The 20,384-nt window shown below is 43.7% G+C and overlaps 1 protein-coding gene across 1 annotated transcript; it reads left to right on the plus strand.

Annotated features, from left to right (window-relative positions):
• Nucleotides 1-1,153: 1,153 nt before the first annotated feature.
• On the plus strand, nt 1,154-19,591 carry LOC122549021 (carbonic anhydrase 13-like). Its single transcript, XM_043688148.2, has 7 exons — nt 1,154-1,306; nt 4,425-4,628; nt 7,460-7,578; nt 11,490-11,585; nt 13,900-13,962; nt 16,438-16,593; nt 18,973-19,591. The coding sequence occupies exons 1-7, from the start codon at nt 1,270-1,272 to the stop codon at nt 19,078-19,080; spliced, it is 783 nt and encodes a 260-aa protein (XP_043544083.1). The 5' UTR covers nt 1,154-1,269; the 3' UTR covers nt 19,081-19,591.
• The last annotated feature ends 793 nt before the right edge of the window (nt 19,592-20,384 follow it).

The raw sequence follows: 20,384 nt of genomic DNA on the forward strand, positions 1-20,384 counted from the left end.
AATGTATGTGTTCAGTGAGTTTCTCATTTCCATCACTGTATTTACATTTCCCTGTAGATGGCAGCAGAGCAATGGCCTTTTATTAAATAATCAGCGGGTGGCAATTTACTTAACCTTTTTTGCACATAATGCGAAACACGCTCAATAAGTGGTTTATTAACGAACTTAGAAAAAATCTCGGAAATGTGAGTATGGAAACAGTTATCTGTATTCACCTCTGTCCAGTGCAGACAGCAGAATTAATTTAACAACACTTTTAAAACATTAGATCGGGAACTGTTAGACTTCTAATGAAGTGAAGCATTGCCTAGGTCGTAGTGCTCTTTAGGATCGGTCAGTTTAGCAACTCTGTTGTGCCAGAGGCTTACTTGTAGACATTTTCTGGTGCCCAGTGTTCCTGAAACTGCACCTTACGCTATTTAAAAGAGCATGTCAAATCCTACATAAATCATTCAGGTCATTTGCAGGCACATACAGTTGAAATCAAACACAAAGGTTGGGAATAAGATGGTATCATGAACTATTAGGCATTCATAGCTACTTATTACTTGATGATTAACATTCAGAAGCTGCCATCAATGCCAAACCTGCTGCAATGTTAACACAGTAAACAGATAATGCAGTTTCCTATGGAACACATCCGAAAAGTACCCTCCCCGAAATTAAACTTATCAGTGCACGCTGATGTCGAGGATGTAATTCAGATTGGCCGTGTAAACAGTAAAAATGTCTATTTGCCTCTGATATAGGAAAATGCACCGTTGCCTGGCAATAATAGCAGGTTCCATGTGGTAGCTGCAGAAATCCAGATCGGGTGATCAGGGTACATCTGGGCAGTGGGAGAGCTTGCAGGGAGCTGTGAGCTCACTACTGTGACACCCCCCTCACTGCCCACGGCCAAGAGGGATGCGGGATACAGACCCTGATTGGGTGCTAGAGCCATGGATTTTGCAACAAACGCTCTGCTGGCAAGACCAGTGTGAAAAAAAAATGCAATGTGAAAACAAATCTACGTTTTTTGAACCTCATCCCGGCTCACTCCATCCCACCTCCCCTTCCCCCCGCCCATACTGTCCCACCTCAGCCTCCTTTTTGCATTACTATTGGTGACATAAGGAATACCAAAACGGGCTGATCCAATGATGTGGAACCGTGCAACCTATAAAAGCTGGTCCGGAGCCAATCTTCCGGACAAGGTATCGGCTTCTGTCATCAGACGTAGCGTTTAGTGGTTTGTGTGTGCGCGCTCTTGCGGCTGGGACTGCAGCGATGGCAGGATGTTCCTGGGGATACGGACCCAAAAACGGTGAGGCTTTTCCCGCAGTATCGAGCTAACTGGGTTGCAGTCCCCGGACAGGACTGGAGCTGGACATTACAGACCCCGGGACAGGGAGATTGCTGGGCTGGAGCCCCCCCCCCCGGGACAGGGAGATTGCTGGGTTGTAGCCCCCCCCCCCCCCCCCCCCGGGTCAGGGAGATTGCTGGGTTGTAGCCCCCCCCCCTCCCGGGTCAGGGAGATTGCTGGGTTGTAGCCCACCCCCCCCCCCCCTCCCGGGTCAGGGAGATTGCTGGGTTGTAGCCCACCCCCCCCCCCCTCCCGGGTCAGGGAGATTGCTGGGTTGTAGCCCCCCCCCCCCACCCCCCCCCGGGTCAGGGAGATTGCTGGGTTGTAGCCCCCCCCCCCCGGGTCAGGGAGATTGCTGGGTTGTAGCCCCCCCCCCGGGTCAGGGAGATTGCTGGGTTGTAGCCCACTCCCCCCCCCCCCCCCTCCCGGGTCAGGGAGATTGCTGGGTTGTAGCCCACTCCCCCCCCCCCCCCCCGGGTCAGGGAGATTGCTGGGTTGTAGCCCCCCCCCCCGGGTCAGGGAGATTGCTGGGTTGTAGCCCCCCCCCCCGGGTCAGGGAGATTGCTGGGTTGTAGCCCCCCCCCCCGGGTCAGGGAGATTGCTGGGTTGTAGCCCCCCCCCCGGGTCAGGGAGATTGCTGGGTTGTAGCCCACTCCCCCCCCCCCCCTCCCGGGTCAGGGAGATTGCTGGGTTGTAGCCCACTCCCCCCCCCCCCCCCCGGGTCAGGGAGATTGCTGGGTTGTAGCCCCCCCCCCGGGTCAGGGAGATTGCTGGGTTGTAGCCCCCCCCCCCCGGGTCAGGGAGATTGCTGGGTTGTAGCCCCCCCCCCCCGGGTCAGGGAGATTGCTGGGTTGTAGCCCACCCCCCCCCCCCCCTCCCGGGTCAGGGAGATTGCTGGGTTGTAGCCCACTCCCCCCCCCCCCCCCCCCGGGTCAGGGAGATTGCTGGGTTGTAGCCCCCCCCCCCCCCCCCCCGGGTCAGGGAGATTGCTGGGTTGTAGCCCCCCCCCCCCCCCGGGTCAGGGAGATTGCTGGGTTGTAGCCCCCCCCCCCCCCCCCCCCGGGTCAGGGAGATTGCTGGGTTGTAGCCCCCCCCCCGGGTCAGGGAGATTGCTGGGTTGTAGCCCACTCCCCCCCCCCCCCTCCCGGGTCAGGGAGATTGCTGGGTTGTAGCCCACTCCCCCCCCCCCCCCCCGGGTCAGGGAGATTGCTGGGTTGTAGCCCCCCCCCCGGGTCAGGGAGATTGCTGGGTTGTAGCCCCCCCCCCCCGGGTCAGGGAGATTGCTGGGTTGTAGCCCCCCCCCCCCGGGTCAGGGAGATTGCTGGGTTGTAGCCCACCCCCCCCCCCCCCTCCCGGGTCAGGGAGATTGCTGGGTTGTAGCCCACTCCCCCCCCCCCCCCCCCCGGGTCAGGGAGATTGCTGGGTTGTAGCCCCCCCCCCCCCCCCCCCGGGTCAGGGAGATTGCTGGGTTGTAGCCCCCCCCCCCCCCCGGGTCAGGGAGATTGCTGGGTTGTAGCCCCCCCCCCCCCCCCCCCCGGGTCAGGGAGATTGCTGGGTTGTAGCCCCCCCCCCCCCCCCCCCCCCGGGTCAGGGAGATTGCTGGGTTGTAGCCCCCCCCCCCCCCCCGGGTCAGGGAGATTGCTGGGTTGTAGCCCCCCCCCCCCCCCCCGGGTCAGGGAGATTGCTGGGTTGTAGCCCCCCCCCCCCCCCCCCCCGGGTCAGGGAGATTGCTGGGTTGTAGCCCCCCCCCCCCCCCCGGGTCAGGGAGATTGCTGGGTTGTAGCCCCCCCCCCCCCCCCCCCCCGGGTCAGGGAGATTGCTGGGTTGTAGCCCCCCCCCCCCCCCCCCCCGGGTCAGGGAGATTGCTGGGTTGTAGCCCCCCCCCCCCCCCCCCCCGGGTCAGGGAGATTGCTGGGTTGTAGCCCCCCCCCCCCCCCCCCCGGGTCAGGGAGATTGCTGGGTTGTAGCCCCCCCCCCCCCCGGGTCAGGGAGATTGCTGGGTTGTAGCCCCCCCCCCTCCCCGGGTCAGGGAGATTGCTGGGTTGTAGCCCCCCTCCCCGGGTCAGGGAGATTGCTGGGTTGTAGCCCCCCTCCCCGGGTCAGGGAGATTGCTGGGTTGTAGCCCCCCTCCCCGGGTCAGGGAGATTGCTGGGTTGTAGCCCCCCTCCCCGGGTCAGGGAGATTGCTGGGTTGTAGCCCCCCTCCCCGGGTCAGGGAGATTGCTGGGTTGTAGCCCCCCGGGTCAGGGAGATTGCTGGGTTGTAGCCCCCCCCCCCGGGTCAGGGAGATTGCTGGGTTGTAGCCCCCCGGGACAGGGAGATTGCTGGGTTGTAGCCCCCCCCCCCCCCCCGGGACAGGGAGATTGCTGGGTTGTAGGCCCCCCCCCGGGACAGGGAGATTGCTGGGTTGTAGCCCCCCGGGACAGGGAGATTGCTGGATTGCAGCCCCCCCCCCCCCCCCCCGGGTCACGGAGATTGCTGGATTGCAGCCCCCCCCCCCCCCCCGGGTCACGGAGATTGCTGGGTTGTAGCCCCCCCCCCCCCCGGGTCACGGAGATTGCTGGGTTGTAGCCCTCTGGGACAGGGCTGTAACTGAGAACTATCAGACGTTCTCCATGTCAGGCAAAGTAGCGAGATTTACATTGCACAGAGAGAGAGAGAATGTGCTAATGCATCTCTAGTAGACGTGCTGGCCTTTTTTTCACAACCAGAAAAGGAATTTCTTCCGTCTCTCTGAATTTAATGAAGTTGAATTCTAAAGCTGCTTCACCTTTCTTATTGTGAAAGGTTTCTGCAGGAAGAAAAGTTATTTAGTTTAAGATTAATCATTGATGGGATGAAGGAAAGTGATCCTTCAAGGCTGCTTTTGCTCATGCAGCTTTGAAACTTTACAACTGAATGCTGTTCGGTGTCGGGTTCGCAACCAGAGAGAGAGAGAGAATCATTTTCCTCTTCTCAGAAGCGGGGCTCCCCCCACCTCTCTCTCTCCGTCCTCCCCGCCCCCAGCTCTAGCCTCCTGAGAATGCATTGACCTTCATGAGTGAGGATTGTAGGTGACCGGCTGTAATGTCCTCCTGCAGGTCCAGACCATTGGCACGAACTGGGCTTCCCCATAGCCAAGGAGGGCACCCGCCAGTCACCCATCGAGATCAAGAATGCGGAAGCCAAGTTCGACCAGAACCTGAAGCCTCTCAATCTGAGCTATGACCCAACCAGCTCGAAAAGTATCTCCAACACCGGCACCACCGTCCAGGTGGATTTCGACGATTGCACAGACCGGTCAGGTTGGTCAGATGTTGTGTTTTGACTGTTTTCGCTTTCCCCCTCCGTCCAGCTTGTTAATGGATATTTGTTATAACTGGATACGACACATTCTGGGCTGGGGATTAAAGTGCAATATTAAAGTTCCCGAATTGCAACGCTGTTGTGAGAAGGAAGAGTAGAGACGAGAGGAAGTTAACGACGTGGCTGTTACGTTTTTGCTCATCCACATTTATATTTCTTCAAACCCCGGGTGGAAATGCGAAAAATGGCCTCAAAGTGACCTGGTTGCAGTGGGTAAATTTAAGCGGGGAAAGTCAGTCGTCAAGGGAGCTGCGGGAACGAGAGGGGGGATAGGTTTCTTTGAATGACTGGGCTGTAAATCTGATTTGACCATGTGCAATTGAAATCCATTGCAACCAATAGAAACCTTTTTGGAGGTGAGCAAAACGTGGCTGCTTGACTAAACTGTAATATTTGAACATCTTCTGGTCTCGCAGTCAGTTAGGAAGGTGATGGCGTTACTTTTTCTTTAGGAGAATAAAAAAAATGATTTGCATTGATAGTGTAAAGCTCCCTTTCAGATTAAACTTCATTTAGAGGAAAACCTGCAGGGTAGGGGGAACATAACCCTTTTTCTGGTCTTTGCTTTCATACAGTTACTGGAAGAGCTGCATCCTGAAGGTGTGAGTAAGTGGGGAGAGTCTTGGGTTCTTTTTAAGAATTGCAAACTAAAGATATTACATGCAAGGTTTGGTGTACTGCAAAATTTTGTAGCTTTGTATTGATACAAAATATAAGAACAAGATCAATTTGATATTCTGTTATGACTTGTCTCAATATAAATGAACAGCCTGGATTTTGAGGGCATGCTGTTATTCCAGCATAAATGGGAGTTGTGCATAAAAATGGAAGGGGCCTTTTGTTTTGTAGCATACTCCAGAGGAATTGCCTAAGAGGTTGAAGATTCCACTTTACTTGGAACCCATTTAAATCGGGGATTTGGAGAGTTCCAAAGAAATCAAACAAAAAGTTAGACTGTTAAATAATTATCAGAATGATTTGTTTGTAGCCCACACACTCCCACATACACCTCCCCAAGACCCTGGAGTTCAGCAAAGCCTGACCCCCCCCCCCCCCCCGTTGAATGCAGACCAATCTGACCAATTCTCCCTCAGCAAATCCAATTCCTCCCACCCATCCCAACCAACCCTAAATACTGCATTGCTTACCTTGCTACCCTGCATCCTGCTGGAAAAGTGCAGCAGGTCAGGCAGCATCCAAGGAACAGGAGAATCGACGTTTCAGGCATAAGCCCTGAAGAAGGGCTTATGCCTGAAACATCAATTCTCCTGCTCCTTGGATGCTGCCTGACCTGCTGCGCTTTTCCAGCAACACATTTTCAGCTCTGATCTCCAGCATCTGCAGTCCTCACTTTCTCCTCCTACCCTGCATCCTGCCCCTACTCATCTGGCAATCTTCTCCAGCAGTGTGGCATCACACTTAGCTTATGTACTGTATCTTGACAGCAGCTGTAATCAGTCTGGACTGGCACAGTGGCTCAGTGGCTAGCAGTGCTGCCTCACAGCGCCAGGGACCTGGGTTTGATTCCTGCCTCTGGCAACTATGTAGAGTTAGCACAATCTCCCCATATCTGTCTGGATCTCCTCCAGGTGCTCTGGTTTCCTCCCACAATTTAAAGATGTGCAGGTTAGGTGAATTGATCATGCTGAATTGCCCATAATGCTAGGTGCATTAATCAGAGGGAAATGGGTCTGGGTGGGTTACTGTTTGGCGGGTCAGTGTGGACCAAATGGCCTGTTTCCACACTGTAGGGAATCTATTCTGTGTCAGAAAATAGCAGTTGAGTGTTTTGAAAAGGTGGTAGTGGTTGTCTTCCTCTGAGAATTCTGTGCAACAAGAGAACTGTCAGAATGGAAATATGGTCCATGTTTGAGCGAGACATGAGCAGAATTTCCTCTCAGAAGTACCTTTTAAGTAGAGCTGGAGTGATGATCTGACAATCCAAAAATCCAACCTGTCACTTCAGTTTATTCCTTGAAAATGTCTTGTGTGAAAGTATACATACAAGTATACATGTGAGGTTACTATTACAAACTCCTCCCTGAGCCTTGAATGCCATTTTGGATTATTTTACATGCAGCCAAGTTAATTCATAACTTCCTTAAGTTTGGATTCTTTGTCCTATTGCTATCCTCTAGTTAATGGTCTCCTGTTTCCCGTCTCTTCTCAGGAATGAGAGGGAGGATATGGGACAAGTGAAAAAATATGCCAGAACATCATTGAAATTAAACAAGGGGAAGTGGGAAGTTGGGAGCTGGAAAAAGATGCCACCATTTTTAAAAATTCTTACTGATAATTCAGTTTGCTGCTTCTGTCACCTATTACACTTGACCCCTTTTTCAGTGTTTATTTTACATTCTTTACTCTAGGTTTTCTGTTTGCTTCTTGATGTTTTGGTGGATAATGCCAGATTTTCAACCTCTGTACAATTTGCTGAACCAGGTGATAGTCTTTTTCTGCCTGTCATTCTGGTTTTATGTAATGAGATTGGGCTATAGAAGTAGCAGTGGTTTTGAGGGAGAGGTGGCATAGCATGGTACATCATCCCACTGTCAAAATTCTTGCAGCAACTGGAAGTCTGACAATGTATTTATTATTGGTCTTATAATTTTACCTAGGTCACAAAGAATGAATTGGTGGTCTTATTATAAATGTACATTTGTTTGAAGAAATTTCAACAGTACTCCAACAGCAAATTAGAGGTGGTTTGTACAAACTGTGTTTGATACTTTGTTTGCAATGTAACATTCATGCTTTTACTTTGTTTTAGTGCTGACAGGTGGCCCTCTTTGTGGAAAATATAGGCTACGTCAGTTGCACTTTCACTGGGGAGCCTGTGATACTCATGGCAGTGAACATGTAATTGATGGAAAAACCTTTGCTGGAGAGGTGAGTGTGCAACAATGATTTCTGAATAAGTGAGGCACACCTTGTTTAAAAATCAGATAATTTTGCTTCACACTAGACCAGTTTTGCTGTACATGCCTATCTTATGAATGTGTAACATTGATCTTTTAACAAAAAAAATCTGTTACACTTAACTCACGGGATGTGAGTTAACTCACTGTTTGTGGCCAATGGCCATCCCTAAGTGCTTTTGAGAAGGTGGTGGTGAACTCTCCATGAGCCGCTGTAGTTCATGAGATTAGATTCCCTACAGTGTGGACACAGGCCCTTTGGCCCAACAAGTCCACACCGACCCTCCGAAGAGTAACCTACCCAGACCCATTTCCCTCTGACTAATGCACCTGACTATGGGCAATTTTTAGCATGGCCAGTTCTCCTGGCCTACACATCTTTGGGCTGTGGGAGGAAACCGGAACACCCGGAGGAAACCCACGCAGACACAGGGAGATTGTGCAAAAGCCACACAGACAATCTCCCAAGCCTGGGATTGAACCTGCGTCCCTGGTGCTGTGAGGCTGCAGTGCTAACCACTGAGCCACCGTGCCACCCTCATTTGTGTGTCAGTTCTGTAAGTAGATGTACTTGTACTTGTTTAGAAATCCTTTTCAAATTTCTTTTATTGTCATGATATGTTTATCCCTAGGTGCTGCAAGTTATTTCTGAGCCAGTTGAAATTTTTGCTATTTATGGTTACAGGAAATGTTCATTCTTATCACAGCAGGATGCTAAATCCAGGAAGGAAACCTATCTCAATCTTTGTGACGAGACAGCGATGCATTAGAGCTATTTAAAGTGGTGGACTAATGAGAGAATGAACTTTTAAGTTCATTTAACATAAAGTAAAAGCGCTGAAAATATCATGGTCAGGAAGGATCTGCAGACAGAGATTGAATCTTAATGTGTAGGAGCACATGGTGTGTGAGCAGGTGGAGGGGTAAAACCAGGTAAATTTGACAGCGTGTTGAATATCTTCATTCACAACTATTTGCTGCAAATGAGGAACTTTCTGCAAGTGGTGGGTTCAGTCACTTAGTGATGTTAATATGCAGCTTCCAAGCATAAGTTCCAAGGACGCCTTGAAACCTGCTAGTGGAAACCAAGGCTGGGACCCAGTGGCAATTGAGAGGCTGAGGATTTGCAGTGGGAAATATGCCAATAAGTACTGATTCCTCATAACTGTTTTCTTACCTATTCATGTGAAAGGCTTTGCTTACAGTTCTTATGCTGGGAAATGACTTTCCAAACTTCCCTGTAGATTCTTTCCTCGGATCTGCACTCTGAAGCTTTGATCAGCATCGACATATGCTGTTACTTTGATCCTCATAAGGGCCCAAATGGACAACAGCAGTAACAGACCTGCAGCTTCACGAGAGAGAGAGAGAATTAGCTGCGATACAACTTGCAGGAGGCCACATTGTATCATCCTCTGTGCCAATCAGATGATAAGCTTCCTGGACACCCTCTGAAGTCTCTGGGTGTTGCATCTGCTGATGGCAGACACTTGCAATCTGCTGCTGAGTTGATTTGTTGACCATACACCACCAGTGGCTGTCCTCCATTTGTTTTTATTTCTGGCTCCTTCCAGGATTCAACGGTGAGACACAAACAGGATCTTACAGTTGACAACTCACAAATGCATAATATTGCAGGCTTGTCTACGATGACACCAGTTTGAACAAGAAGTTTGGGTTTGCAGCTCTGGTTAGATTCTCATAGATGCAGGGTTTGATTAATATTGAATCACTCCCAGGTCACTAGGAGTAGGTGCGCACTAGCTGAGAAATTCCCACTCTTGTTAGTTATACTACAGGCTCTGCAAGGTTCCCACAGAGTTGTACCAATGCATTCATCCTGCAGCAAACCACCTTTCCTGTCTGTGCATTTCTCATCAGAATCTCCAGCTGGCTGCTCAGAAATGAGGAGGGATACTGTTTTAATATGACTCTGAGAAACCCAGCCAAGAACAATGACACCTGCTGAACTGCATCAAGCAAGCCATTGCCGTGCTGGAAGGCACTAGATATCTTGGGATGCACTTCAAAACATTATCGGGCTGTCCAAAATCATCTGTCTGCAGTGTTTTATACCAACAAAAGAAAATACAAATGTGGGCGAGCACAGTGTGACCAAAGTACCATTGCAGCATATGAGTGCCTCATTGTCATATGGATGGACCAAGCACATCTTGGAAAATTGCTTCCTAACATAAAGTTATCCTGATGCAATCTTATTCTTGATATTTTTCCTAATCAACCTGTATAGCAGTGTTTATTAGATAATTCTAGAGCAGGGGTCTTTCTGTGTTCAAGACTGGAGATAGGGTCATTACCAATGCACCACAGGAGGCCCTAAAATGGTGTTGTATTCCCCACCCCTGTTGTTTGTTTGGGCATCAATCAAGTGAAAAGGACACTCATCAGTCAGCAACCAAAATGGAAGATTGCAAAATGATGGAAAGAAAATAATTTTGCCTCTGAAATAAAATCAACTTTTAAGACTTTGATGGAACCCTGTTCCCACATCTAATGGCATTTAGCAGTGATAGTGTGTCTGAGACCCCTGTTCTGGCAGTGACTACTTTTACTCTGGTCTCTGGAAGTTGGTGCCTTTTAAGGCACTCATCAAAAAACAGTCTTCTAAATCTGTCTGGAATAGATGACCATTTGTATAAGACATGCATGGTTCTGTCTGATTTTATAAACTTTTTTGGGGGTTTAGGGTAACTGGTGAAGAGTGTGAAGATAGATAGAGAATCATAGCAAAATAACATTGAACTAATTTAATCCTTCCATATATCTATTAACTATTTTGTTGCCTTTGTCATTGTTTAAATGTTGAACAACTTTTTAACATTAAATATAAAGTCTCAGAGCATTTTACAAACATTTTTGCACAATTTGTGTTTAAACAGAAAACTGGGTCCAGAATAGACCATTCGGCCCTTCAAGCCTGCTCTGCCACTCAATATGATGATGGCTGATGACCTAATTCTGTTCACTGTTCCTGCTTTCTCCCTATCATTTGATCCCTTTTTAACCCCAAGACCTGTAACTACTTCTTGAAAGCATTCAACATTTTGGCCTCATCCACTTTAAGTGGCAGGGAATTCCACCTGCTTCCCACTCTCTGATAAATAAGTCCTCATCTTGGTCTAGCAAATATATTTCAATTATGATTCTGGACTCCTCGGTCATTGGGAATATTCTCCCTGTGATTAGCTTGTCTCGTTATAGTCTTACAGCATGGAAGCAGATCCTTCAGGCCACTTACTCCACACTGACCATGTTCCCAAACTAAAGTAGTTCCACTTGCCTGCGTTTTGGCTCATATCCCTCCAAACCTTTCCTGAACCTGTTCCAAGTGTCTTTTTAAATGTTGCCAATGTACCTGCATCCACCACGTCCTCTGGCAGTTCATTTCATGCACACCTGTTAGTGTTTTATAGGTTTCTAAGATATTCTCTTTTTCCCATCCCCTTCCCTTATTTATCTAAACTCTGGTGAATATAGTTCTAATTAATGCAGTCTCCCTTCATATGTCAGTCCTACCATCCCAGGAATCTATCTGGCAACTGGCTTAGTTCTAAGTGACCAAAATAGAAATTGAAAATCTTTCAACAAAAACTGAAATGTTCATACCTGGTACATTTTTACATACACTGTTTTCCCCCACTTGTAAAAAAAAAAGAAACATTCCTACTTTGCTTCTTGCAATGAAGAATGATGACTTGTACCATCCAGCCAAATCTGAAGTTTCTCACTGTCCATGAACAGCCCTGTCCTGACAGAAATGCCAAAAAACTAACTTCAGTCTGATTTTCTATGATCTGTGAACCTGAATTGCATGAGTTTTAAGATGCAAATATACTTTAACTGAACCTGTCATATTTCCAGCTTCACCTGGTGCATTGGAATGCAGAAAAGTATTGTGAATTTAATGAAGCTCTCAAAGCTCCTGATGGTTTGGCTGTTATTGCTGTCCTCCTAAAGGTATGAAGGTTTCTTTCAATGTCCTGGCTTTGTAATATGCAGATAATAATTCTCATTACTTTTGTTGTACAGAAATACATTTGCATGTATCTTTGAAATGCTAAATCTTTAGTCCATGATAGGTAAAAATAGAACTGAGGTGATATTTGATTGATGTTGAGTTAAATAGAACTTGCTATCAAGTGTGTTTTTAATTAAATGCATTTTTTCCTGTTTTATGCACACTCCCAATATTTCAGTTTCATCCTAGCTGTGCAGTGGGTACTGAGTTCAATAACTCTATATGTAGCGGCATATTAGCAGGGATCAAGTAATTTCAGTTAGTGGCAAGATGGATATTGGATAGAAATGTTACAGGCTCATCTCAGAAGGTGAGGGAGGAAAAACCAAGCCGCCTTTTGTAAAGACATTGAGCAAAATTCACATTCCACTCTCCAATTCCATTAGCATAATTTCTGCATAATTCACTATTGCCTGATGTGTTTGCTGTCCTTTTTCAGTAGTGTGCATTGATGACAAGATCAAGAATTGGGAAAATTCAACATAATGTTTTCACTTCATGATTTCTAACCAAATACACGATTCTTGTAATTTTTAAATACTTTTTTGTTTTGGCAGTTCATGGATACTGTATAGTATGACCAGTGCTGTGTTTATACATTGGATAGTGCCATGATCATTTTAGAAAGGATGTTACTCTTAGGACACAAAAGCAATTTGCTAGAATGGTATTCAGTTACGCAGAGGTTGGTGAGTTTAGGATCTGCCTTTGAACACACATTTAAGAGGTGATCCAACAGAAGAATTGCAAAAAAAAATCTGTGTTGATCAAGTGAAATGGGGAAATCTTTTTCCACTGGCAGAAAGAAAGATCAATGATTGGAAGATAGACCCAATAGACCAGGAAGAAGCAAGAAAGCTTTCTTTTTTTTTAAAAAAAAAAGGAATTCTGATCTGGAATGCACTGCCCAAGAACTTGCACAAAAACCCTTTTCCCCCTCCCCTTCTGAGATGAGCCTGTTACGTTTCTACCCAATGTCCATGTTGCTACTAACTGAAATATACTTGTACAAATCTCACTGTGCCTTTGTTTTTGGAATTTGTTAGAAATTTAGCTTGCACTGCACAGTGATTTTAGGATTCTTTTTGTTTTCTTGACCAGTACAGCTGTAAAATCTTTTTTAAAGTTCATCCATCCTTTTCTGTTGTGGTCACAATACCGCTTCTTGTTGTATTCAACAGTGCAACCACATTGATATTAAACCGTAACTTTGAACAATATTCACATGAAATCCAAATTGAGAATAAGCATTGTGAAATCTGAGCTGCTTAAAACACTTTTTTTGGAAATCTTTAACAAATGAATATTCAAACTATTAGATTATAATTCAGTTATTAGTGATTAAAAAATTAATGAAGCAATGGTTAATGTATGCTTTCAATTCAGCAATCATTATCATAGTTGTCACAGTTGTAAAATATTTACTTTGTATTATTCTTGCACAGGCTTTTAACTGTAAATTCCCCATGAATGTTTGCATTGCATTAATGTCCAATCACCTAACTTTAGGTGTCACCTTGAGTGTTATGAGTGGCATTGGAGTTTCTAACAAAATATGATTAGCCTTCAGCCTCCTCCAAGTCACTGCATGAATTCAAGACCAGGTTCTTAGTTGGTATATGTTTAGGTGTCTCATGATATTTCTGCATCATGAAATCAGAAGCGAAGACATTCACTTGTGGTCTATTCTGCCTGTAATAATTCTGATAACTAGTCAGGCTATTTTTGCAAGCAGCCACATCTGGACAATATTGAAGCCCAAATTGATAAAAAAATTATGTAGGTTATATTCACTTTTTGCTTATACAAAACACCTTTCCAGTGACCTGCTCGATGACATAATTCACTTCCTTGGAATTAAATTTGTGCTCATTTTTGTGCACCATAATGGTTTGATTTGTCTTAATTTTGTTTAATCCTCAGATTTGATTTAATCAATGCATCAGATGAGCAACTTTCAGCTGAACTCTAAAATACCAGCCATTACTTCAGTAATTGTTCGTGGTAGCAGCATGTGAAGTTCTGAATAGCCTTTGGTTAGGAAATGGAGCATGAGGTTGTTTTTTTATGGTAAAATGCAATTTCATAAAAGTAAAACTTTAGCCTAGTATTTGTAACCCATTTTTAGATTCCTTAGGACAATATTCTTTCTATGCTTAAATATGAAGGGTTTGTTTCTGTTGTATGACTATGACAATCCTGAATAACCACTGTAGCCATATGAACTATCTATCGGTGTCCTTTGACTTTCAGGTATGTGAAGCAAACCAAGCTCTGCAGAAGATTGTCTGTTCTTTGGAGTGCCTTAAATCAAAGGTACAGTAGGTCCTGTTCTGCATACCCAGTGTAGAGATATAAAGTGACATCTATCTAAATTGTAACATTTTGGTGCAATTACTCCCTTAAATGGAAATGTCTCAGAAAACTATTCTTTATAGTACAGATACTGATTGAAAATTGAAGTAATCTTTTGTCATACTAGTAACAAATAGATGATCAATAAAAAAAACTCTGCATGCTGTTTTGAACAAGCTAACCTTTTTTTAAAAAATGCTAAACACACCTAATTTATTTGCTCCTAATGTAACAGTGCAGGATTTCAATATTCACATAAGCTTAGCATATATTAGTATTCCATATCATCAGTGGTTACTTTGTAGGAATTCTATCCTACACTAGAGATTTTTATACTCCTGAAGTCGGCATCATTGGCAAGGCCAGTGTTTGTTGCCCATCTCTGATTTCCTTCAAGGTGGTAGCAAGCTGCCTCCTTGAACTGCTGCAGTCTTTGCTGCTAGCTGGAGAAGAGCTGCCAGAGAGGAAGGGAAGAGAGAGATCCAGGAATTTGACTCCCCAAAAGTGAAGGATTAGTGATATTGTTCCAGGTTTGTAGCTTGGAGGGGAATATGTAGGTGGTGTTCCATGTACGTGCTGTCTGTTCAGTTGATCGAGGTCATGGTTTTGGAAGATAAGTTAAATGGCTGAGTTGCTTCACTGTGTACCATGTACAAGATGCAATGTGTAATCATGGTTGGAGTGAATATTTGAAGTGGAATTAAGAGATAAATGTCATTTCTTATTTGTAAATCATTGGCTACACAATTGGATTTTTTTACAATATATTTGTGAAATCTTTATGTTCGAGTAGCAGCAGTAGTGTCTGTGTCTGCAATGACTGTTCATGTATCTGCAGAAGAAAAATAACTGCTTTAATTCCTATATGATTATGTGACTACACATGGGGATTGAAGAATTGCTAAACTGTTTCATACCCTTGTTTCGGTTTTACTTGATAAAGAACGTATAAAGCAGTGAGTTTTGAGAAGATTTGTAGCTTAGGTTGATGTTCTGGATATAGGTTTGCTCGCTGAGCTGGAAGATTCATTTTCGGATGATTCATCACCATACTAGGTAACGTCATCAGTGAGCCTTCGAATGAAGGCCATTAAGATGTCCATCTTAATGACATACATTCTGTCCATCTGTAAATTCTTTTACATGTAAACTTGTAATGCCTTAATGAGACATTGTTTTCATTATAAATAGTGTTATGAACCAGGCCAAACCTCCTCAAAACAGTCAAGAGGGTAGCCCAGATCCTAATGTTATAGTTGTTTTAACAAAACAGAATTTATTTACAGACTACTGAATGAAACACAAGCAAAAGAAAACAGAATTTAGAATAACAACAGTTTGAAAACCTAACCAACACTATATTCCTCGCAACTTAACAAAGAGCTGTTCCGATTTCCTGCAATGTCTCTTGGCAAAAAGGTAAATTCAAACACAGGTTCTTACAGGAGAGAGACATTGCAGAGAGGATCAGTAGAAATCATTGCCTGAAATATGGAACCTCTTTTTTGTTTTTCCCCAGCAGCATCTCTGGGTCCCCAGCTAAAACTAAACCAAACTAGAAAAATCCATGAACTAGGAAAACTGGTTGCTCGCCTTTCATTGTGCAAGTGTTTTTTTAAAAAAAAAAAGCCTAAAAAGACTTTTTCCCTGATTGTTGCCTTGGGCAGTATTTAGGAGAAAGTGAGGACTGCAGATACTGGAGATCATAGTCAAGAGTGTGGTGCTGGAAGAGCTCAACAGGTTTGGAATTGATAAAGGGCTTTTGCCTGAAACGTCGATTCTCCTGCTCCTCAGATGCTGCCTGACCTGCTGTTCTTTTCCAGCACCACATTTTCGATTTAGGCAGTATCTATCAGCCATTAAAGTGGCCTAATTCCAGACAATTCTGAACTTCTGCCTTTTATAACGCTTTCTAGAAAAAAAAAGGACAACATAACCTTGTTAAAGCAGCAGCATTGTCACAATTTGAGCACTGGAAAATGATTGCTGTACTTGCTATCATGCATGAGATTTTTAAATTGTAAAACCTTTTTGTAAAACTACAGCCTAAACTGTTCTTGAGTATGGTGTGAATTGGCTGCTGATTCACTACTAATGATATTTGTATGACTGCAAGGATCACCTTTCTTTCCCAGTACTATGGATGACAGTTAGTGGAAAGCCAATGTGCAAATATGTGCCCCTGTATCACTAATGCCACTACTTTACTTTCACTTCTCCTTCAAACTATACTTTAGGCGTTTATCACCAAGATATGTAGATGTACTTTAGTTTACACTTTCAATTTAGTCTGTCCTTGTTTAAATGTCTAGTTTAAATTTGTTTATAAATGCACACTCAGACACTTGATACCAAACAGCTTTCCGATTCAAGGGTTCCAAACTGTAGAGCGTTATTAATTCTGAATTCTAATCATAGTGCTCTTTCTATTTTTAGGGTGCCAAAACTGATTTTAAAGACTTCTCTGCTTGCTCTTTGCTGCCTACTTGTCTCCAGTATTGGACCTATCCTGGATCCCTGACCACTCCTCCTCTGTGTGAGTGTGTAATTTGGCTTGTGCTCAAGGAGCCAATCAGTGTCGGTGCAGACCAGGTAAATCATCTATTGTAGAGCATAGTTTGTCTAAAAATATCAATACTCGTAAAGTGGTTACAACATAGAAGGGTATTTGGCCCACGACAAGCTTGACCCCCTGCAAGAGCAATTTGAGTGCCATGTATTCCCCCCCCCCCTTGTTTTTACTGTTTCAAGTAATTATCCAGTTCCCTTTTTTGAGTAGCATGAGTACCCCCTCAGGAAGTATATTCTGGATTTTGACCTCACACTGTTAAATTTTTTTTTATGCAGCAGTTTTTTTTCTGCTACATAATCTTTAATCTTGGGGATAGTTGTTCCCTAGGAGAAAGTGAGGACTGCAGGTGCTGGAGATCAGAGCTGAAAATGTATTGCTGGAAAAGCGCAGCAGGTCAGGCAGCATCTAAGGAGCAGGAGAATCGACGTTTCGGGCATAAGCCCTTCTTCAGGAATGAGGAAAGTGTGTCCAGCAGGCTCCCTAGTTAAGTTATCCGGAACCCTTTGATTTTAAATTCTTTATCAACTGCCTCATCTCTCTTCTAAGAAGAACAGTCTAACTTCTCCAATTAGCTACTCAATTGAAGTCCTAAATATGGTGATTAAATGTTGTGTCATTGATCTCCTGCAAAATATTCAATATTTCAAAGGCCAGTCAACATCTTAAAAATTAATCAAATTCTCTGAATTGAATGCTTTAAAATTGAAATAAAAATTAAAATGCTTTCAACTTTAAGTACCTAGAGATGTTCTATTGTGGTGGAGATGAATAATGACTTGTGTTTTAAGTGAAATGTTTTAAGTTTTTTTACACTGCATTAGTTAGTAGATTAATAAAATATTGAAGAAAATGCTTCAGTTATCATTAGAAGTTCTATAGAATTACAGATTGTCATTCCACATCAAGCTAATATTAATCAGTTCTGTTGTAAGATGCAAAAATCTAACCATTAAGATAGGAGATGATTAATATTGTACTCTACTTGCACTAAACTTTCACTGACCCCAGATGCAAGAGTTCCTTGTTTACGTGAATATCCCAATTTCCACACCATTCAACCTGGCAGTTCTTTTCATGAACAGAAGATCTCCAGCATAGAACTGACCTTTTATTTTAGGATACCAAAAGCACACTAGAGAATCTTGACTATGATAACATTTGATTGGATAATCTTTTGCCATATATACTCAAGCTTTTTATTTTAGAAGATTATCTATTGCTTGTTGTTCACTCACTGCCTTCCCCAGACAGTGATGTGTGTGCTCCCTCAGCCAATGAAAACTGAAACTTTAAGACTTGAGAGTGATGACTAAAATGTTTTTTATTGTTTTCTTATTTATAAATTGCAGTAGAATTTGGTCATAATCTTTAACACAGAAGCTGTAAATGGCAGTTGGCTGTGAATTCTGCTTGATTTGTGAGTTCAGCTGATGGTGCACTCTGTGCTTGGTCAAAATCAGTCATAATTTTCAGTTAAAGCTGAGATTGAGGGAGCTGGTCAGATCGTGCACTTTAGTTTCCACTTTAGACTTAGTCTGACCTTGTTAAATTTCTAATTTAAATTCGTATAAAAATATATAATCAAGCCACTTGATACGAAACAGGCTTACAATTCAAAGGCTCCAAATTGGATGAAAACAAATAGATGTTGGTTACCTAATTTACATAGCACAACTGTCCAGTCTGTATTCATCACTTGATACTAAACAGTGGGAACACAGACTCCCAAATCTTGGTATCCACGTCACATATGTAGCAACATTTTTAATGTGTATGACTAATCTATTTGCAAGGTATTATTCATTATGGTAATTGAGAAACCTATTCAAAATCCTCAGTTAATCATTTAGATAAATGTTTCCCCAACCCAATTAGTTAATTTATCACTTGATAGAAGTGAAACAAAATACACAGGAGCTGAGAAGGTGCACACACCCAATTATTGTGACTGAGGTTGGGAGGCTCTTTCTTGACTAAGACATTAATCATTAAAGCTGACTACAAGGAGGCATCACTACTCCAATAGTGACAGGCAAAGAATCCAGATTGATCTTGTCTGGAATCTCAAATTCGTGTGAAGATGAAAAACAAACCTGAAATTCCACTTGGACTTGAAAAGATTTTCACCCCCAGGGCATATTTCGATGAAGGTGTGGTCGTCCAGTGAGTCACTAGTAACTACATGTACAGGAAATGAGATCCATGATACATATTTAACATTCTCCCACGTCAGTGAAAATGATGATATCAAGAAAGGTTCTCCCTTATAGCGAAACAAATTCTGGTAGCCAAATGTTTTAACTTACTAGATACTTTAATGAAGCTGTTTTTCTTAAAGAACAAGGGGCAGAGTTGGCGGAGAGGTCTCAATTTAATTTATTCTTGTATTGTTTTTCCAGTTGGCAAATTTCCGCAAGCTGGAATTTGGACCATGCGAACCCATGCAAAACAATTACCGACCTCCCCAAGCTTCGAAATGCAGGGAGATCCGGAAAAACTTTGAATAAAGGTTTGAGGGCAGTCATCAGCTTGCCTTTCTGAACTGTCCCTGTGTAGCCTGAGCAGCAGTAAATAATTCCCCTGGACCCTTGTCCCAGCCCCTCACTGACCACCACCTCCTTGTGTAGCCAGAGCGGACAAAAAGGCAGACAACATCTCTAAGCACAAATTAATAAAAATGCATCATCCAGATTTGGCCTTAAGTAGCCACTGGATTGTTATCGTGTTCCTGGAACTTCATGAGCCTTACCACTTAACAAAATCTGAAGCAATATTTCATCTGTTGAAAAAGGCACTCTTTAATTTAGTGAAGGACTAATCTGTAGCACTGAATATATTGTTCAAGTTTAATGAAATTGTTTTTTAGTGATGTTACTGTAAAGCAGTTCCTAGTTTAAAAATTATATTAAATATTAAAGAGCAATAATTTACAACTTACTCATCCATGGAATTTTCTTTTAACCAATGCAATAAGAGTTGTAAGCCATAAGATTTAGTAAATAAAACACTTTGACTTGCTGTGCTGTATCTTTATTTTGCACATTCTGGCTCACCAGGCATTGCACTGTGAAAATATCCTTAAATACAATATTAAAAGGTTTCATTGAATTAATCAATGTTTAGTGATAAAACAAACACTTTTAAAGGCCATTCTTTTAACTTATTCAGCATCCCCAGAGTGTTGAAATTGGGCCTTATTATTCTTGTCCTATATATTTCATTTAAAGTCACTTGGTAGTACAGAACTTGAGTACTACTAGAAAAAGACATACTGTTTAAAACTTTTAATCTTACTGTCCTGGATATTTTGCAAGCATGTAAATCCAATAGAAAATCAAGCACTTGCTTTTTCCCTCGAATTTGTATTTGGAAATGATCTGACTATGTTTTGTCTCTTCCTCATTTTCCACCTTCTCTAACTACTTTGATTTGATTTAACAAGTAATGGTGTTATTCATATTACTTTAGCCAGTTGCATCAAATGCAACTAAAGGACATATCCCTTCATATTGTGTAGTGGAGGACAATTGATTAGCACTTAAATCTTTTCTCTTTTCACTCTTCACCTTGTTGCATGCAAATCCCAGTGAAGGGCTGGGTGGCCTGTCAAATGATCAATTTTTCCCTGATTATTGCTGCTGATACTAATGATCATAGAGTATCAGAAGGTATGTAGTTCATGGCAGTGTGTCGTACAGTAGATTTTCCTGCCTTTCTTAGACATCCCCTTGGTGGTAGATGCCCTTGTGTGAGTTGGCCTACACCAAAAATGACCTTTCACTGATCTTTTCCAGTGGGTAATGAAGAATCC

The sequence above is a fragment of the Chiloscyllium plagiosum genome, unplaced genomic scaffold (assembly GCF_037043375.1).
Source record: "Chiloscyllium plagiosum isolate Xiang-an unplaced genomic scaffold, Cpla_swu_hap1 HiC_scaffold_4, whole genome shotgun sequence".
NCBI classification, from domain to species: domain Eukaryota; kingdom Metazoa; phylum Chordata; class Chondrichthyes; order Orectolobiformes; family Hemiscylliidae; genus Chiloscyllium; species Chiloscyllium plagiosum.